The 17,050-nt window shown below is 45.9% G+C and overlaps 1 protein-coding gene across 2 annotated transcripts in view; it reads left to right on the forward strand.

Moving 5' to 3' along the window:
• Nucleotides 1–3,033, forward strand: part of LOC144179243 (galactosylgalactosylxylosylprotein 3-beta-glucuronosyltransferase S-like) — a 65,844-nt gene extending 62,811 nt beyond the window's left edge. For both annotated transcript variants that reach the window (XM_077707532.1, XM_077707533.1), the window contains exons 5-6: nucleotides 26–310; nucleotides 2,895–3,033. In XM_077707532.1, coding sequence (XP_077563658.1) covers nucleotides 26–310; nucleotides 2,895–3,014 — 405 coding nt within the window. In that variant the 3' untranslated portion in view covers nucleotides 3,015–3,033. The remainder of the gene's footprint in view (nucleotides 1–25; nucleotides 311–2,894) is intronic.
• Nucleotides 3,034–17,050: the final 14,017 nt, after the last annotated feature.

The following is a 17,050-nucleotide window of genomic DNA, read 5'->3' on the forward strand; positions in this document are numbered from 1 at the left end:
CCGGCTCTATTCCGGTACGCTCCAGATTACTCGAGTACGCAAGGTGGGCGTGTTTCCCGTGGGCCTGGTTGGCGGCTTTGGCATATCGTCTCCCGTGGTGTCACGTGACGGCCGCGTCACTGGCTTCCATGACGCGTACGACCGGCGGTTCGCTGTGGACATGGCGGGCTTCGCCGTCAACCTGCAGCTGGTGCTGTCGCCCAAGGAGCCCCAGATGCCCTACAAGCTGGGAAGGTTGGAGACCGCATTTCTGGAGAGCCTCGGCGTGGCCCTGAAAGACTTGGAACCACTCGCCAATAACTGCACCGAGGTAGGGATATACCGATAACAATACTGGAAGCTGCACTGAGGTATTGCAGGCAACTGATAGAGTACAAAAGCTTAGCAGGTAATCGGATCTGCGGCCAAAAAAAAAAATACATTGCTAACCGTCGCAACAGGTTGCTTCTGGGAGTTTGTAATAGAGTTATTATATCTTTGTTTCACGTTATTCGCAGTTCAACTAAAGTGAACTTCGACCAAGTTTGGTCGCCATTTGGCTTGGTCGCCATTTGGTCGACCAAGCTTGGTCGCCATTTGGCTAAAGCAAATTGTCTCTAATCCCCAGGCTGGTGAGGTAATTAGAATGGAACCGCCCATAAGATAAGAAAAAAAAATAACTTTCGGTTTGTTGCGTATTGAAAACAGAAGTATAAAAGAAAATTTAATATTATTAAAACATATGTTTAAACAATGAGGAGGCATTCTTATCACCCAATCGATTCAACTAAACAATGCACATAGAGAAATACTTTCCTTCTGATTCCTGAAACGTCAGTCATTCTACAACTTACCCTTGTGCGTGTCACTAGTTCTCTTGCAAAATGACTGAAGTGTATAAAAATTGGGCAACCGGTTGTAAAATGCTCTTGGCGAACATTTTTTTCAGAGGATATTCGTAACAGGAACTGGTTACTAACAGCAATAGTAAGCCTACTGTTGGCACATGTTTGATGAAAATAGGGAATAATCGTACACGTTGTAATTAGTCGTCTGGCTCCCAATGAATCCGTATCATAACGAGAAACAAGCGTTGAGTGGTGTAGCGCATACAATAGATGTGTTTGTTTACAGCTCGAACTTGTCGCCGCAATCAGGATAATCCAAAAGCGAGCTTCAACTTCTCTTCTTTTGCCCCGCTCGTAGAGGCCTTATATGTAGTACTTCTTCGTAGTCTTTTGGGAAGCCAGTGAAACGCCCCCAGACTCATTTCACACAAAAAGTCACGCGGGCCAGTTGAGGAGATTCATGTACAACATTGCGTTGGTGGCAGTATATACAGTAAGCTCCCATGGACTACTCCTGCAGTCCGTACAGCATGTTACTACGCCAATAACAAAACAAAACCTTGTCTGGTCAACAGCCGATAGATAAAGCAAATTACGCCCATTCCGTGCACATTTGAGGCCGTTGCAATCCATAGTAATGGTACGTTGTTGTGCGGTGTTTCTTCGTATCTCATGAGTTATGGGGCTTCCTACCAATGCGAAAGCATCAGCTTACTCGGTCGTTCAGAAACCCGGCGCCCCTGGCAGACAGGCGGCACACAAAACGGCCCACGGATGGAGCATCATATGGCCGACGGCTCAAAGCAGAATAAACAGGTACTTGAGATGAAAACTCGATTGGGTATTTGATTCCGGTAGGGGGTCCGAACCAGGGACCTTCGAACTGTGAGACGGGCACGCAGCCCCAACACCACCACGGCTCGGTGACTCTAACTGTCTAAAGGTGACCTAGTGAATATGCCGTGGCCTTTGAGTTAGAAACGGGGGTTAGAGGAATGTACTGAGGCCAGCATGCGTAATGTGAGGGCTCCAATTACGGAAGTAACAATTATGGAAGCAGCAAGGAACACCCTTTTAAATATCCTTTTCTCGTGGCGATGTGAATGAGGGCGTGTGCCGAGTCACAGTAACCGAGAGAAGAATGAAAGCCGCAAAGGGAAAATAACGTATACTAAGGAATTCATGATACTAGCGAGCATAAAGGCAGGGACACAGCTAAAGAGAAGACGAAACACACGCTAGAATATCTAGCGTGTTTCGCTAGAGTATCTAGATAGAATATTTAGCTAGATTATCTAGCTAGAATATATTGCTAGAATATCTAGCTAGAACACGCTAGAATATCTAGCGTGTGTTTCGTCTTCTCTTTAGCTGTGTCCCTGTTTTTATGTTCGTTAGTATGATGAATTCCTTAGTATACAGTAACCAACTCGCCCAACTTAGCGCTTTAGGAGAATAACGATAATAATAGAATTACAAAGTTTCTTCGCGATTTTTGCACCAGTAGGACGAGCGGCTTCAAGCGAACCGGCTAAGCAATCTTACGACTAACAGCACAGCACCAACGAATACAAAAAAAAAAAAGACGGTACAGGATAGGCGCTGTCCTCTCTTTTCTTCCTTCCTGCAATTGTAGGTTTAGCGCTTTTTGTTTTAAGACAAATCCACATTGACTTGTCTAGGTTTCTGTTCTTTTGAGACCAGCCAACCCCCATTTTTCATTTCACACACCAACGCTACAAAAAAGTACTTTGAAAGTGTTAGCTCAATAACTTCGCCAAATAGTCAGATTAGCTCACGTTCAGTTTTTATTTCGTTGTTATTGTTACTTACTATTATTCGCAACATTAGTAGTTATTATTGCTCGAAACATGAATGTACAAACGTTTCCTTACTTTTTCCGATGGTTCTGGCCTATGCGAGACTGGCTCGGCGCGCTGTTTCAACACCCTGTGCAATGGAGCGGCGGTTTACCGCTCGCTGAAATACGATTTCTCGGTTAAAGCAAATAAGAAGCTTTAACATTCAGTTTCTTTCTTTGTTTTCTTTGTCTTTGTTTTCCCGCAGGTACTGGTTTGGCACACAAAGGATCAACGGGTGAAGTTCATCACGAAGAGCTCTATTGCGCACAAGAAGTACGTTAACACGAATATACCAGTACTGTATCAAAATATCTTGGAAGAATAAATTATACTTGTGCTCTTTTTCCGTCTTCGTTAAGTTGGGCGCGTCCTTGGGAATTAGAGATTCTTATTTCAGGGTCTCTCAGGCTAACAATACTTGCCTATTTTGCGATGAACTCTAAAATACTACATGGTGCCACTCCTAAGCTCCCAGTTAGTAATGCAAGACGAATAATGGGCAACCGTGAAGTATTTATACGCACGTAATGTATGGGGTTGTAGTATTAGAAATAAAACGAGAAAGTGAAACTTAATGCAACTAGGCACACCAAGAAACACGCCTTCAACGTGGGTAATTAAATACTGCCAAATCTCGTTACTACGAACCCCACATTACCGAATTTCTCAAATTTACGAACATTTTCAAAATCCCCGCCAGATTGGGTATATTTCCAATGTAAAAATATTTCCTAACTACGAATTTCAGTATAGCGCACAATGCAGAACAACGCGCGTAATTTATTTTCTCCTTTGTAGTCGAGGAACATCGGTATTACGAATTCGGGAAAAGTAACAGCGCTGTAACTCTCCCGTGTAAAAGAAGCCTGCTCTTTTGTGTGTGTTCCTCCAAGTGCAGGAGCTGTCATCGTCACAACGTTGAGTACTAATTGTTAGCGCCACCACAATGCTGTGGTTTTTTGTGCAGTAGCCTAGCTAGCCTAACCGCCTTTGCCCCGTTTCTCTCTCGTTGCTTTGGGTGCCATTCGGTGGCCGGTCGGTGGGTCAGTTGTTTTTCACGTACTCACGTGTGCGGGTAGGTATTTTTTCGAAGTGAGGGGTCTTGTTGCAAAGTTTGTACGAGATCCAAGGATGAATGCACCTAGCAACAGAGCCAAGAAGAAGCCAAACAATCGCAGTTCCAACGCGAACGAACACGACCGTTGGTCACAGAACACACAAAAAGATGAGTTAGTGTCAAAAATAGACGTTTTAGTGCAGCTGGACGACGTCCACACTTTCTTCGCTCGGCGCAATGATGTGCCTGATGAGCTATCGCGCAGAGAGGAATCAATCGTCCGTACTGCCCTCGCCAGGAGAAATAACTAATTTCTTTTAAGCCCCTTTGACGTGAGTGCAACATTTTTATTTGAAAGTTTGCTTGTTTGCACACGCGTATACTTCCAAGGTGCGTCATTTTCCCTCCTACGTTTGAGCACTGGCTTATACCCGCAAGTTTTTCATTGAAACGATATTTCAAAATAACGAACCCTTTTGGGCGGTCCCGCTTGATTCGTTATATCGAGATTTGACTGTATATGAAGACGTGGCGGGGTATAAATATTACGGAGAAGTTAATAGCATTGATACAAAACATCAGAAGGAAGTGACGTGCAGAATATTTATGGGCTGGGCTGCATTCGGTAAGTATTCTGAAACAATGAGCGGTAAGCCAGCTAAGTGTCACTCTGATTCGAAAAAAAGAAGTACCCGTGGTGCAAGTACTAGGAGTGTGAGCATAAATGCAGAAGAAAAAGCGTGAGCTGTTTGTGGGAGAGTTCACTATGGGTACTGAAAAGAGGTACTTATTCACTCATGGTTCATGCCTGGAAGTCGCACCGAGCTTTACAATACAGACTAAGAATTCACATTAGCCGTGCTCGGGGAGATTTTAGCTGAATAACGGGCCAATTTGGAAAGTGCGTCCGGATCCAGTTGCTGGGGGGCTATTGGAAATAGTATCTATGGTCAGTTCAAGGTGGCGTCGACCAGAGGTAATAAATTCAACTATATCCAAGCCTACAGCCCTAGCTAATACCATCCAGCCTAAGCGCTGTGTCCATTCAACAATTGCGCGCTGCTCTGAACATATACACGGTCACAAGGCTACCCACTACAACTGTGGGCCTTGGCTGGGCAAGGCCCACGATCTACCACGATCTACCACGCACTCAACTTCTTGAGCTACGACTACGACGATCTTCTGTCGACTCACGTTTCCATTCTCACTGACCGTTCGAAGTCATTAAGAAGATGGGTTCATACTTCCGTGAACCCATTAAAGCAATAAAGTGTTCTCCAAGTCGACGTCCGCAAACGTAATGGCACTCATATTCGCATTGACTGGGTTACAGACCACCAGAACTCTCCCACAGTAAACCAGCCGGCCCACATGAACGCACAGTAAAGGACCAGATTAAGTATCCCCTCAGCTGACTCCTGTGGTGGATATATACGGTGAAAATTATGAGGCACAGAAAGAACTAAAAACATCACCTGAAGGCAGTGACTCCCGAAGGGCACCTCGTGGTTCTACGTACGCTTTCTCGATCCGGTGCAATATTAACAAATGAACAACTCGCCCATGGATCCTACATACCAGAAAACCTTATCAGATGGTTCTCACCTATCTCACCTCCAAGTTGCCTCTATTTTCATACCTGCACACCTGCCACACTTCACCATCTCACCGAAACTTGTTCTACTTCTGCCTGTCACTAAAAATAGAGGTATGCAGCCAGTGATGACTTATGGGACGAGAACTTAATAGATACTTCGACAAAAAAGAAAGGTCGGTCCATGACCGACTAGTGCTAGTGGTAAAATGTACGCACACGAAATCTGCGGAATGTATTAGCGATTGAACTTAGGTCCCAGACACTCTAGCTTAAATTAAAGGTAAAGATTGATGATCGGCAGGAAGTGCAATGCGAATGACGGACAACCAGTGGACAATCCATATAAAAGAAGGGCTATCAAGGGACGACAAACCAAATAAGGTTGGTTTGTTTGCAAACGTTTATTCAGAAACAGGGCGAAGGGAGGGGAGAGAAAGAGTTAGGAGCGGTGGGTGGCCATCCTATTCCGGTAGGCCGCGCGCCATTGCAAAACAAGAAAACAGAAATGCTGGAGGAAATGTAATTAAAAATGGCACGTTGAGCAGCAAAGCCACCTTCCGGCGTCTGTAGCAACGGAACGGCTCCCAAAATTGTAGATGGTCCAAAACTTAGGGAATGGATAGGAAATGAAGTCACGCCGTTCAGAGCGTGAGTCGAGCCCGTGTCCAGACACCAGTACGCCTCCTGGGCTTTAGCTGACTCAAGGTGGACCCAGCAAATGCTGAGTGGCCTTACTCTTTACAAACGTCGACAACCGGTACAAGCAGCTCTACTTACGATGAGTTTGCCGTTGCTTGAGATGAGAGAGAGAGAGAGAGAGAGAGAGAGAGAGAGAGAGAGAGAGAGAGAGAGAGAGAGAGAGAGAGAGAGAGAGAGAGAGAGAGAGAGAGAGAGAGAGAGAGAGAGAGACAGACAGAGAGAGAGAGACAGAGAGATAGGGATAAGGATCTTTTATGAAACTGGCGATGTCAGCCGAGGTACGTTGCCCGGGTTGTTACGCCAGATGAATAAGCTGACGATGGTGATTATAATGATGAGGAGGTGCCCTTATGCCTTTAATTATTTACAGGGTCTGATCAATACTGGCACCTGTTAGGTACACTATCAATGCTTTTGTAGCGTGAGAGGCACGTTTGGAACCACTCCAAGGAACTAATACTCCCCTCAGTTCTAGCCCTACGGAGAGCGGCCGGCCCAGAGACGCTGCAAGGGACGCTCGCCCACAATCACAGATAGGATGTTGAAAATCTTCGCGTACGTCAAACTGTGGGCACAGTGGTGAAGTGGATGATTGATCTTGAAGCAGAAGTGCTGCGTGTAGGCGGCATTCAGCCGCATACGGTGGCGTACTGCTTCCTTGTGCTTGGCTAATCCAAGTGGCATGTTGAAATTGCAATGTCGGTCGACAGAGGAAAAGAGGGGCGCGTTATGATGGGATGCGTCTGCCCATGTCGGTCACTGCGTTCTCCATGCTACGTCGGATACAAGTGCTGAAGCATCTTTCCTACAGAATTATACCCCTGTCAAACGTGCCACTTCTGCCGCGTGCACTTCTGCCGAGTGCAACCGGGCTCCCCAAATGACACTTCGGCTGCGCGATGCTAAGCGATCAAATGAAGTGCCCTTGCCCTTGATATCAGTGACGACAGCGGGCGTAAATATTCCGTGACATTATTTGAAACTCCCCCTCCTTACCACATTAGAAATAATTTAAAAACTTCATTGTGTTCACATTTTTCAACACTGCAACTTTGACCAGTCCACACACACACAAAAAAAAAACACAGCCGGGACTGCGACTCAACACCGGTGGTCACATCTTCACTGTTATTAACAGCGCAGCGAATCGCAGCAGCGTTGTCATCCAGGAAAAATTATCCAAGAGCGTGGATAACAACAGAAAAGGCTGAAATGGAAACCCAATCGCAAGTTCACAACGAACGCCGCAGAGAACAGCCGTCATGAAGCAACACCCCACCAGATGGCGCTGGTACGTTGTTTGGCGCGAGATTATTTTATTGTTTTTTGTCGCTGCTTCTCTGTCTGCCAAAATAAATCATCAACACATCTATATTAAACTTTACACGTTATTTGTATTCATCTAAACGGTCGCTGTTTTCTATTATCTTTCCCGATTATCAGACCCCTGCTCACGGGAGTACCAACTCACTCGGTAAAGTGTATTTCGGAAACGCACACAGCTCAAAGGGCGTTCCTTAGAAATTGACATTAGAGTAGGCCGTTTAGCTGCTCCCGAATGACATTTTAGCTGAGTACACTCCGTGGAAGTGCACTAAATAGCCACGTTTGACAACAGAGCAACCACCGGAATTACTGCAGAGAATACGGGCTATTAGGGCAAATGATGCCAGCGTGTCCTTGAGATTCGAATATGGGGTGACCAGGTGAGAGACCCGCCCGATGTCACCTCCAGACACTTGCAGTTCGGAACGTAAGGAAGGGCATTACCTCGAACAGTGAACCCGGGGAGCGTGAGGGCCCGCTTCGTAAAAGCCAACGCACCGCATTTGTTTGTTTGCCGAAATTTCCAAGCCTCATGCTGCTAGGAACGCCGCAATAGAGTCGGTTGCTCGCTGCAGTCTCGATCCTACCACACACCCGTCACGGCCAGAGGTCCATTGCAGAGGTCGTCCGCGTATAGGGAGATTTCGACCAACTGTGACACGCAGTTCTCCAGTCCTATAATTGAGATGTTGAACCGCGTGGGGCTCAGCCCCATACCCTGTGGTGCAGGCTGGGAACCTCTTTCCCTCTCACAGTCACCTCACCCTGAGAATACAATGAGCCATTGTGTATAGTGATGAGTTGCTACTGCCGCTTGACATGACACATACCCATCGGTAAGATAGCCTGATAGCCATGCGTAGGTGCGCCCTCCAATACCTGAAGACTTCACGGCCGAGTGAACGGCGTCATGAGTTCGACGTCACGGAGGAGAAGGAAACCCTTTGATGAACCGGCAAGGTCAGCCAGACCAGCCGCTCGACTTGTTACGCCGGATGCTCGAGAAAGGGACACGAAAAATTCGCTTACACACTTGCATAAATACAAAAACATAAACATGGGTGACATGCACACACAAACTGGCAAAACATTCATATGACCAATAATTTAAAATGTTCCGCCGAGTGCTGTGTCATGAAGAATGGTTAACACTGCTTTTGTTCCGCTACGTGCGGTTACTGAAGTTGATCCCGGGCCAAGAAGTTCCCGTAAAGAGTTCTGGGCGGATAAAGGCATGTTAGGGGAATAACCACACGTAAATGCGGTGTGTGGGCATAAAAACCATACCAATTCAGGTGCATTGGCCAGTGGAGATTACAGCTGCCGCAAAAAGCTCATGGCCGTTTCACCAATTACAATTTGGCTGTGACGTCAACCTACTTATTTTAGAAGGTTTGGCAGTTACGATAACAGCTATTGGCTGAATTAAGCTCACGGCCGATTCACCAATTCACATATGTCTGCGGCGTCGGCATACTTGTCCAAAGTAGCACTCCGCAGCGTTCAAACGCAATGATAAGGCTTTCGCGTTCTCAACTTTGTTTTTTAAGTGCGAATGCACTTCTTAAGCGAGCCTGAAGCGTCCGCCGCCGTCCGCATAGCAACAGCTGCGGGTGCGCGCGCTCCTCGTCTTCCTTGGCAACGGGGGGAGATGGGCGCGCGCTGCCTGGCCGCTGACATGGCACATACCCACGTGGGGGATTGGCCAGGAATCTCCTCGTCTTCCTTGGCAACGGCGGGAGATGGGCGCGCGGTGCCTGGCCGCTGACATGGCACATACCCACGTGGGGGATTGGCCAGGAATCGGGCGTGAGAAGGGCTAATGCACCCGCTTAAAGGAGTACTGACACGAAATATCAAAGCTGAGATCCGCTCTAGCAATCAAGTACAACGACAACACAAATAGGTGTCTGTGAATAAATGCATCTTTCTTTCTTTGTAGTTGTGTGTGTGTGTGTGTGTGATCTCTCTTTCGCGAACATTACCGAACCGCGCAAATTCAACTCGTGCATTCGCACTTTCACATTCTTCCCCTCGGGGAAATGCGGGGAATTTTTTTTTCTTTCTCTCTTTTCAAGTGTCTTATACCCCTGCTACACTGGGGTCCAAATGTCATTTGAACCAAATCTCATTTGACTCAAATGGGTTGCTTCAAATGACATTCAGAATCCGCCGTGCTACACTACAATTTCGATGGCATTTGAAAGCTTTCACAACTGTTCGCGGTGCTGTAGTGGCGCTGTTGTTGCCCCGTTCCGTTTTCGTACACTAATACAACAATCAAACTTAGGAGCAGTCCGAGGCAGTAAAATGATATCAAATTAGAAGAGACAGCAGTTTTGACTCTAAATATGGCTGTCTTGCGTTGTTTTTGTTTGTGTTTTTTGCAACTGACCCACTGGTCTTGAGATTAGGAAAATTAAATATGTTGATTTCGTATTTTAAGTAAATAAACAGTGAACAAAGTTTCACAAACAACAATATTTTGTTTGTTTTACGTACGGAAGTATTATATTTTTTATTGCCGATCGAAGACGCTGCGTCCGAGAGTGCTGGAAATGGAATTTGAAATCTTAAATGTCTCTCTCGGTGCTCATTTGGCTCAAATGTCATTTGAGCCAAATGGCATTTAAAAACCTAGTGTAGCAGCACAACTTGGCATTTGAGCCAAATGACATTTGGTTCAAATATCATTTAGACCCCAGTGTAGCAGGGGTATTAGCCTCTGTAATGTTTTATCTTGATTGCTTCTTTTGATATCTTTCGATGAAAATGTTAGACTTACATAATTCATGCCAGCGGTTTCGTGCAAGATGCAAAGTTTGTTGTGAGTAATCGTCATCAAGTGACGAATGTTTGTTTCGTTCCCTGTAACTACTGTGGCATATGAATGCATTGTAGTTGTTGTGCCCAGCTGCAATGCTCTCAAGCTGAAAGTGGCAGTATTGGAAATAAATAAATAAATAAATAAATAAATAAATAATTAAATAAATAAATAAATAGGAAGTGTTTAGGCGTCCGCGGGATTTTATAAAATTATATTGGAATCAGTTTCCTTTGCTTAGGATTTTTTGAAAGCTACTCTCTGCTAACGTTTTGTGGTGAAAGATAAGGCCTACAAAGCGCCACTGCCATCCCGAATTGCGCGGCTTACAAATTTAGTCGTCTGTTTTTGCGGTTTCCCCACCTTCCCCATTCCGGAAAGACAAATAAGAAAATCGGATTAAAACTCACACCTTTGCGAGAAATTCGCCGTTCATGTTTGCTAAGTGTTCGAACTTGAAACCTAATTGATATAGCACGGAGGTAACCTACTGATTATGTAAAACTTTTGCAGCAATTCCTGGCGATGATCCCAAACGTTCTCATAGTGAATTGTGTGATGATTCCACACTTCGGTTTACTTAGTGACCCTACGACAACCATCTCAAAATTTAGAAACTGCAATAAGAAAGTTGCACTTCCGGGGATGAGAACTTACGAGCTTCACCTTTAGAAACAAACACCATACAACATGGCCACAGAAGATTTCTTTTATAACTAAAAAATTGCATCGCCCCCAACACGTATTTCCACAGGTAGAAACAAAACAAAAATAAAGCCGTTCCGCTCAACGTGCACAGCAGTTATTTGCCACAATGGGCTAGACGTATCTGTTTGTGGTGCAGAACATCGGGGCACGGCACCGTTAAGAAGCAACTTTGCGCTACCTGCACACTTGAAAATGTTCGACGGCTCCGACGTCCAGGAGTCCGGTTTATACACAGCGTCCCCATTACGACCAGAAGAAGGCAGCGAAATTCAAAGTTAAGTACGACGTATTCTAGTTTTCTGTCGCGCGTTCGGCCTGAAGAGAGAGAGAGAAAACTTTATTAAAGTATGAGACTTTAGATTTTTCTACCCTGCCAAGCGCCTTCATCGGACAAACAAACAACGAAACAACGAGCCAACGCACACACACGAGCTGCTCACCCTATAATAATCTCTTTATTTCCACCCTATATAAAAATCCCTTTATTTCCAGGGAGGCAAAAAAACAAGCTGTACAAACAACTCGACTAGCACCCCACCCCTAACTGAAGTGCAATATGACACGTTCAAGTTTTAAGCAGTGCATGGTGCAAACAAAACAGCAGGAGTAAGGGAACGAAATATCACAAATAAAAGGAAAACAAACCGTGAGCAGTTTTTGCATAAACAGAAGGCGTGCAAGAGCCTCGGTCAGACATACGTTTTTCCCCGCAGTCATCCCAATAACATAAAGCGCGCTGCTGTCCTGATTACACACATATTTTCGTGATTTGCCGAAAAAATCTAAATAAGAAGTAAAGGAACAGTTAAGTTACGAATGAAGAACATATTGCGGTTGCGACAAGTAGGCACAGGAAAATACATGAACCACAAGAAGCGATCCATACATTCAGAATAATTGCTTTCTTTAAAGGAAAAAGAAGGGCTAGAACAAATAGCACAACCGAAATTATCCAACAACAACTTCTGGAAAGCAATTCCGGAAGTTTTGTTGGAGAATTCGTGTTCCGCAATTTATTCTGCAAATGCTATTTTTCTAAAATTTTATTATCCTTGCGCTCATTTCTGACAACGAAAAATTACGGGACGAGACGGAAGAACACACGGGACCAGCGCTGACTAAGAACTGAACGATTTATTCAGACCGAAAGAACACGCAACGGTGCGCGCGTGACAAAACGAGAAATAAAGATAAAAATATCACACTGCTGAAATCACATTTTCTCAAGAAATTTTCCGGCACCACTGTCGAGTTCCCACACGTCCGCGCACGTGCAAGAGAATTAACTTTTGCTGTTTGGAAAAATGGTGACAACTGTATAATCCCATCGCCGACTGCGCTGTTTGGCTGTGAGTTGTCATTCTTTGAGAAAATGTGCTTTCGGCACTGCGATATTGTTAATCTTTATTTCTTCTTTTGTTACTTACGCGCACATCCTTGGGTGTTCTTTCCGTCTGAACAAATTATTCAGTTAGTCAGAGCTGGTCCCTTGTGTTCTTCTGTCTCGTATCGTGATTTCGCGCTGTTAGAAACGAAGTCATACCAGCTGGCCCAGATTTCCCTCCTGTTGTAGTTCTTGTGTGATAGGGATTAATGTTGGTTGTTAGGGAGGACAATTGGGATAGAAAATTTCTATATGGAACACCTCGGGCTCCATAGACACGTGGATTATGTTGGCTTTGCCGCAAAACATTTTTTGATATGCAGGCATAGAAAAATTTGTCGAAACTTTGATGTGAACGTTAAACCCAATCAGTTGTGCACTAAGCCTCAACGTGGCTGGGTTATAGGGGGTATTCAATGAAAATGTTAGCCGTCGTTTTCTTCGCTTGGCAACGCTGAAATGGCCACGGACATGGCCGAAGCGCCACGGACATGGCGCGGCTTGTGCCACTGCGGCCGCACGCCGAAGAAAAAATTAACACCGGCGTGCGTCGTCTGCTCCGTTTCAACTCGATTCTCAATGGTGGTGTCAACAGAGTTGTTATTCGCACTCACGTTGGAGTCGAGTCATTACTTTGCGTTCAGCGGGCTAGAGCTTGGGATGTTCAACCCATATCATGCGCTTTGCACGGACAAGTACCGCCATCCCGAAGAGCCCGACGTAACCTGTGACCGCTCACTGATATGGTTGCCTGAATGCGTTGCCTCGCTATTGAATACAGGCTATAGCCGTGAAGTTTGAAAGTCCTCTCTCGGAATTTTAATGCGCTACTATCGCCTAAACAGCGCCTAAACAATCTACGCACGTATTCAGGGAGCCACAAAGGCTCTCAGGAGCGCAGTCACACGTGCATCTAAGTTTTCCTCCTGGTTTTAGAAATTACCACAAATTCAAAAATCATGCGCCTCACTATCTAACGACGACGTTGGTTGAACGCGATACTTTCTCATAGAGGATTTCTTTCTTTTTTGCCGCCGATTTTCTGACCATCGGAGGAGGCTGCTGGAGATTTCCCTGCTACGTCTTGGACTGCATTTGACTGCACCGGTGCTTTTGTCGTTTCGGGTGACTAGGCTGGGCCGATGGCATAGGGACGTGTGCAACGCCATCCACTCCTTTATTTCGGAGACGGCTCGTCTGCAGCGTTAAAAACATTCCGATTAGGCTGAATTTTACTATAGTTTTTCTGCTCTTCTCTCTGTTGTTTTTTTTTCGTGTTTTTTTCCTCTCTCTCTCATTAACCTAGACCTAATTCTTTCTTCTGCTCCATTATTTTGCATCGCACGATTGATTGTAATGGAAACGTAACTCTTCTTGGGCAATCCCCCTGAGTGGGTACGCGCCATTTTTCGGGCCCCCACCACCCTCATGATGGACTCTTTTGTTGGCCAGTCCCATACTGCCAGTATGCGCAACTATGGAGGTACGCACCCCTTTTATAGAATACCCACGGCCACTCACGGTGGACACTCCGTAGGTCGAATGTTTGGGTTTCGGGTGCACAGCGCGAATTGGTACCCGCTGGTTGGCGTTCAGTGGGCGATTTTTTGAGTGGGTGCCGCTTTGAGGCGTTAAACCCCAAGATGTGACGCTGGGCCTAACATCCTAAAGCTTAAAAGGGGAATCTAGCCCTAACGTCTTGTGGCCAACAGCCTTACGGCACGCAGAGTAACACCATTCTTCTCGTGACGGATTCTTTGGTTGCCGTCTGAGCTTTCCAAGCCGCTTCGATCATGTGGAAATGAAGCAATCGTATAGACGGCGGCTTCGTAACGCTAGGGACTAAGGTTGAATCCCGGCCACAGGATGCGTTTTTTTTTATTTCACTTCACCCGCGATAACTCATCATCATCGTCAGAGAAAGTTGGCTTTCCTGCAGGGCGTATTGGCGTACAATGGCATCAGCGTGGGCACAAAGGCTTCGCTATAAAAAAAAAAAAAAAAAAACCTTATCCTAACCCGCCCAAAAACTCGTATACAATCTGTGGCTGACTCACACGAAAATAACGCGCATTGGCTCGCGACCAGAGAGGTCCGCCGGGACAACAAATGAGCTGGCAGGAAGGATGAGTTGGAGGCAACCGCTGCGATAATGGCGCGAGCGGGGGGGGAAATCCTTTCCCGTCTATAAAGACAGCAACATCTTGGCGAACAACAAGAAAACTTGCGTCGAATGACGCATAAGCCAGGGAAACTTAGAAGAGCAAAAGAAGCAGCAACCCCGTGTGACAGGATGAATGAGGGGAGCGTAAGTGGTAATCGAAGGGTTACAGAGGCGTTGCATTTGCCACTTTGGCACAAAATCAAGGGCGCTTGACCTATCGTGGAACTGGTGTTGGCTCCACGGCTATCCCGAGAACGCTTAGCAAAAGGGCTCGAAACGAAATAACAAATTACGCACGGGTTGAATAATGCGCCGAAGTTGGAAATTTCGATGAATACCGAAAATAAGGGCACAAGGAAAAGAAACTTCACAAATGAAAGGGGATAGACCTGCCCCACCCCTTCTTCACCCTCACTTAGTCTTACGTCTTTTGCTGTGTTGCCCAACGAAAAGAAGAGCACTCAGCATTCATCCGGAAAGCCGGGTAAAACCGTAACGCATATATTTTCGAAGTTTCTGGAAAGCGTTAGAATATACGATTACTTCTTTGGAATCACGTGCAAACACCCATTTTCATTTAACGGGCAGCAGGCTAGGATGAATGCCGAAAAGATAATCAAGAGCGACTGCACGGGGTTCTGGCGAATTTCGCTCAAGCGAGGCCTGTTAATCAATAAAAGTGACGATTAGCTGAAATTTATTAAAAATAAAATTTGAAAATATTTGCAACTAATTTAGCGATACTGTTATTAAGCCCGATTTACTCTCCTGTCCCGCCAATTTAGTTGAGAGCAATGATTGGCTGATACGAATTGACCAAATAATGGACTCTATTTGCTGAAGGTGATTATTGGATTGACTACTGTGTCACGTCTTGGCCAATTCCCTTTCGTGAGTGTTCGCTGTCCTACGTACATATGTATGGTCTTAGGCAGGAACGTAACCTACTGGACCACATATCGACTCCATGATTCCAAGTATGTAGGGCCGCCATGCATCAAGGGCACAAAAAGCCCGCGCTTTCAGGTGACACCGTGAAAAAGAACATCGAACGTCCCTTTCCTAAACGAAAACGTAAAGCAAGCCACGTTTGATGGTACGCAATGTACAACGATAACTAAGGCTGAGCTTCATGCAACGCGCCTTATGTATACATCAATGTTGAATCTAGCTTGGATTTATATAACCTATGCTTTTCATTTCTTAAATATAAATATTATTTAAATTTAATATAATTTAATTATTTATTGCTGCTTCTATCTAACCCTTTTTGTTCTTAATTTTTTTCGCAATTTTTTATTTCTTTTTTATCTTTTACAATTTCTTTAAATAAATTTAACCTTCAACTTTTTACAAGATGTCACCTGCTCGGTCTTCTCGGACATATGACACCCCAAAGCTCAGGACACCCCCACCCGATCCCCTTTTCTGTGCGTCAACGAATTCACATCGCCCCTATCCCAAGGCACATGCACCCAAGACACAACAGGGGCAGAAGACTAGCTCGTGTCCGAGCACTACAAAGAAGACTTGGCACGGATCCACACGCCCGGTATACAGATGTTGCGTGTACTCACCATGACCGGCGTACCACAATTGTAGCTCTCGACTCTACGGGTACCACGATGACTGCTGCCACGAATCGCGGAATCTCCTCCACTACAACTGAATCCATCGCCATAGCTCAAGCCGCTACCGCGCACCGCAGAGAACACGCCCTCACGATTGTTACCGACTCTCTCCGGGCATGCCTACACTACCGTCATGGAAAAGCTGCTCTCGCAGCTATTCCCCTTCTGCAAAAGCTTCCCCCTCAACTATTCATCACAATAACGTGGACCCCTGGTCACACCAGCCTGCTGGGGAATGAAGCAGCCAATGCTGCAGCCCGCGAGATTCACAGCCGGGTACCCTCAGCATCCAAATCGGCAGCCACGGAAGACATCACCACCGAACCTCTGACCACCACTGAAGCAATTCTCACCCAGTACAGGCATCTCCGCTAGAAATTACATTACAAGTATTACACGTTTCGTTTCATCACACATGTACAGTGATGATTCTTCTTGTAGTAGACCTGTTTATTTCACGCGTATGATCCGGAATATTTTTATGAAAATGTGACGGCTGCTTCCATGTGTTCGGGTAGGGGGGGCGGGGGAAGAGGGGGCCTGCGGCCTTGTCAAGCTGGCATCATGCCAGCTTTTTCTGCAGGTATCCTGCAGCATGTATCCTTGAATAAAGTCATAAAGTCATTATCAAATATCCTCCACCGCACCCCACCCTTACGAACGCCCAAGCATACACCTGTCGACGCCTACCAACAGATACCTACTACAACTGTACATGACTTCACCACATTGCTTCAACGCTCTACCCGGAAACCTGTCAACCATGTAATACCCCAGCTAGACACTTTCCACGTTGTCATGGAATGCCCGCACTCTCCACCCCTACCTCCCTGATTGACCCCCACCCCTTTCCGTGAACAGTGGGAGAGGTGGGAGAGGTTGCTGACCAGCTCCGACTGTGACGATCAAGTCATGCTGGTCGACCGGGAGGTGACGGCGGCGTTCTCTCGCGGCCTCCTGGACATAGG

This window comes from Haemaphysalis longicornis, unplaced genomic scaffold (genome assembly GCF_048455015.1).
Source record: "Haemaphysalis longicornis isolate Haplotype H1 unplaced genomic scaffold, Haemaphysalis longicornis Haplotype H1 scaffold_4, whole genome shotgun sequence".
Classification (NCBI taxonomy): Eukaryota; Metazoa; Arthropoda; class Arachnida; order Ixodida; family Ixodidae; genus Haemaphysalis; species Haemaphysalis longicornis.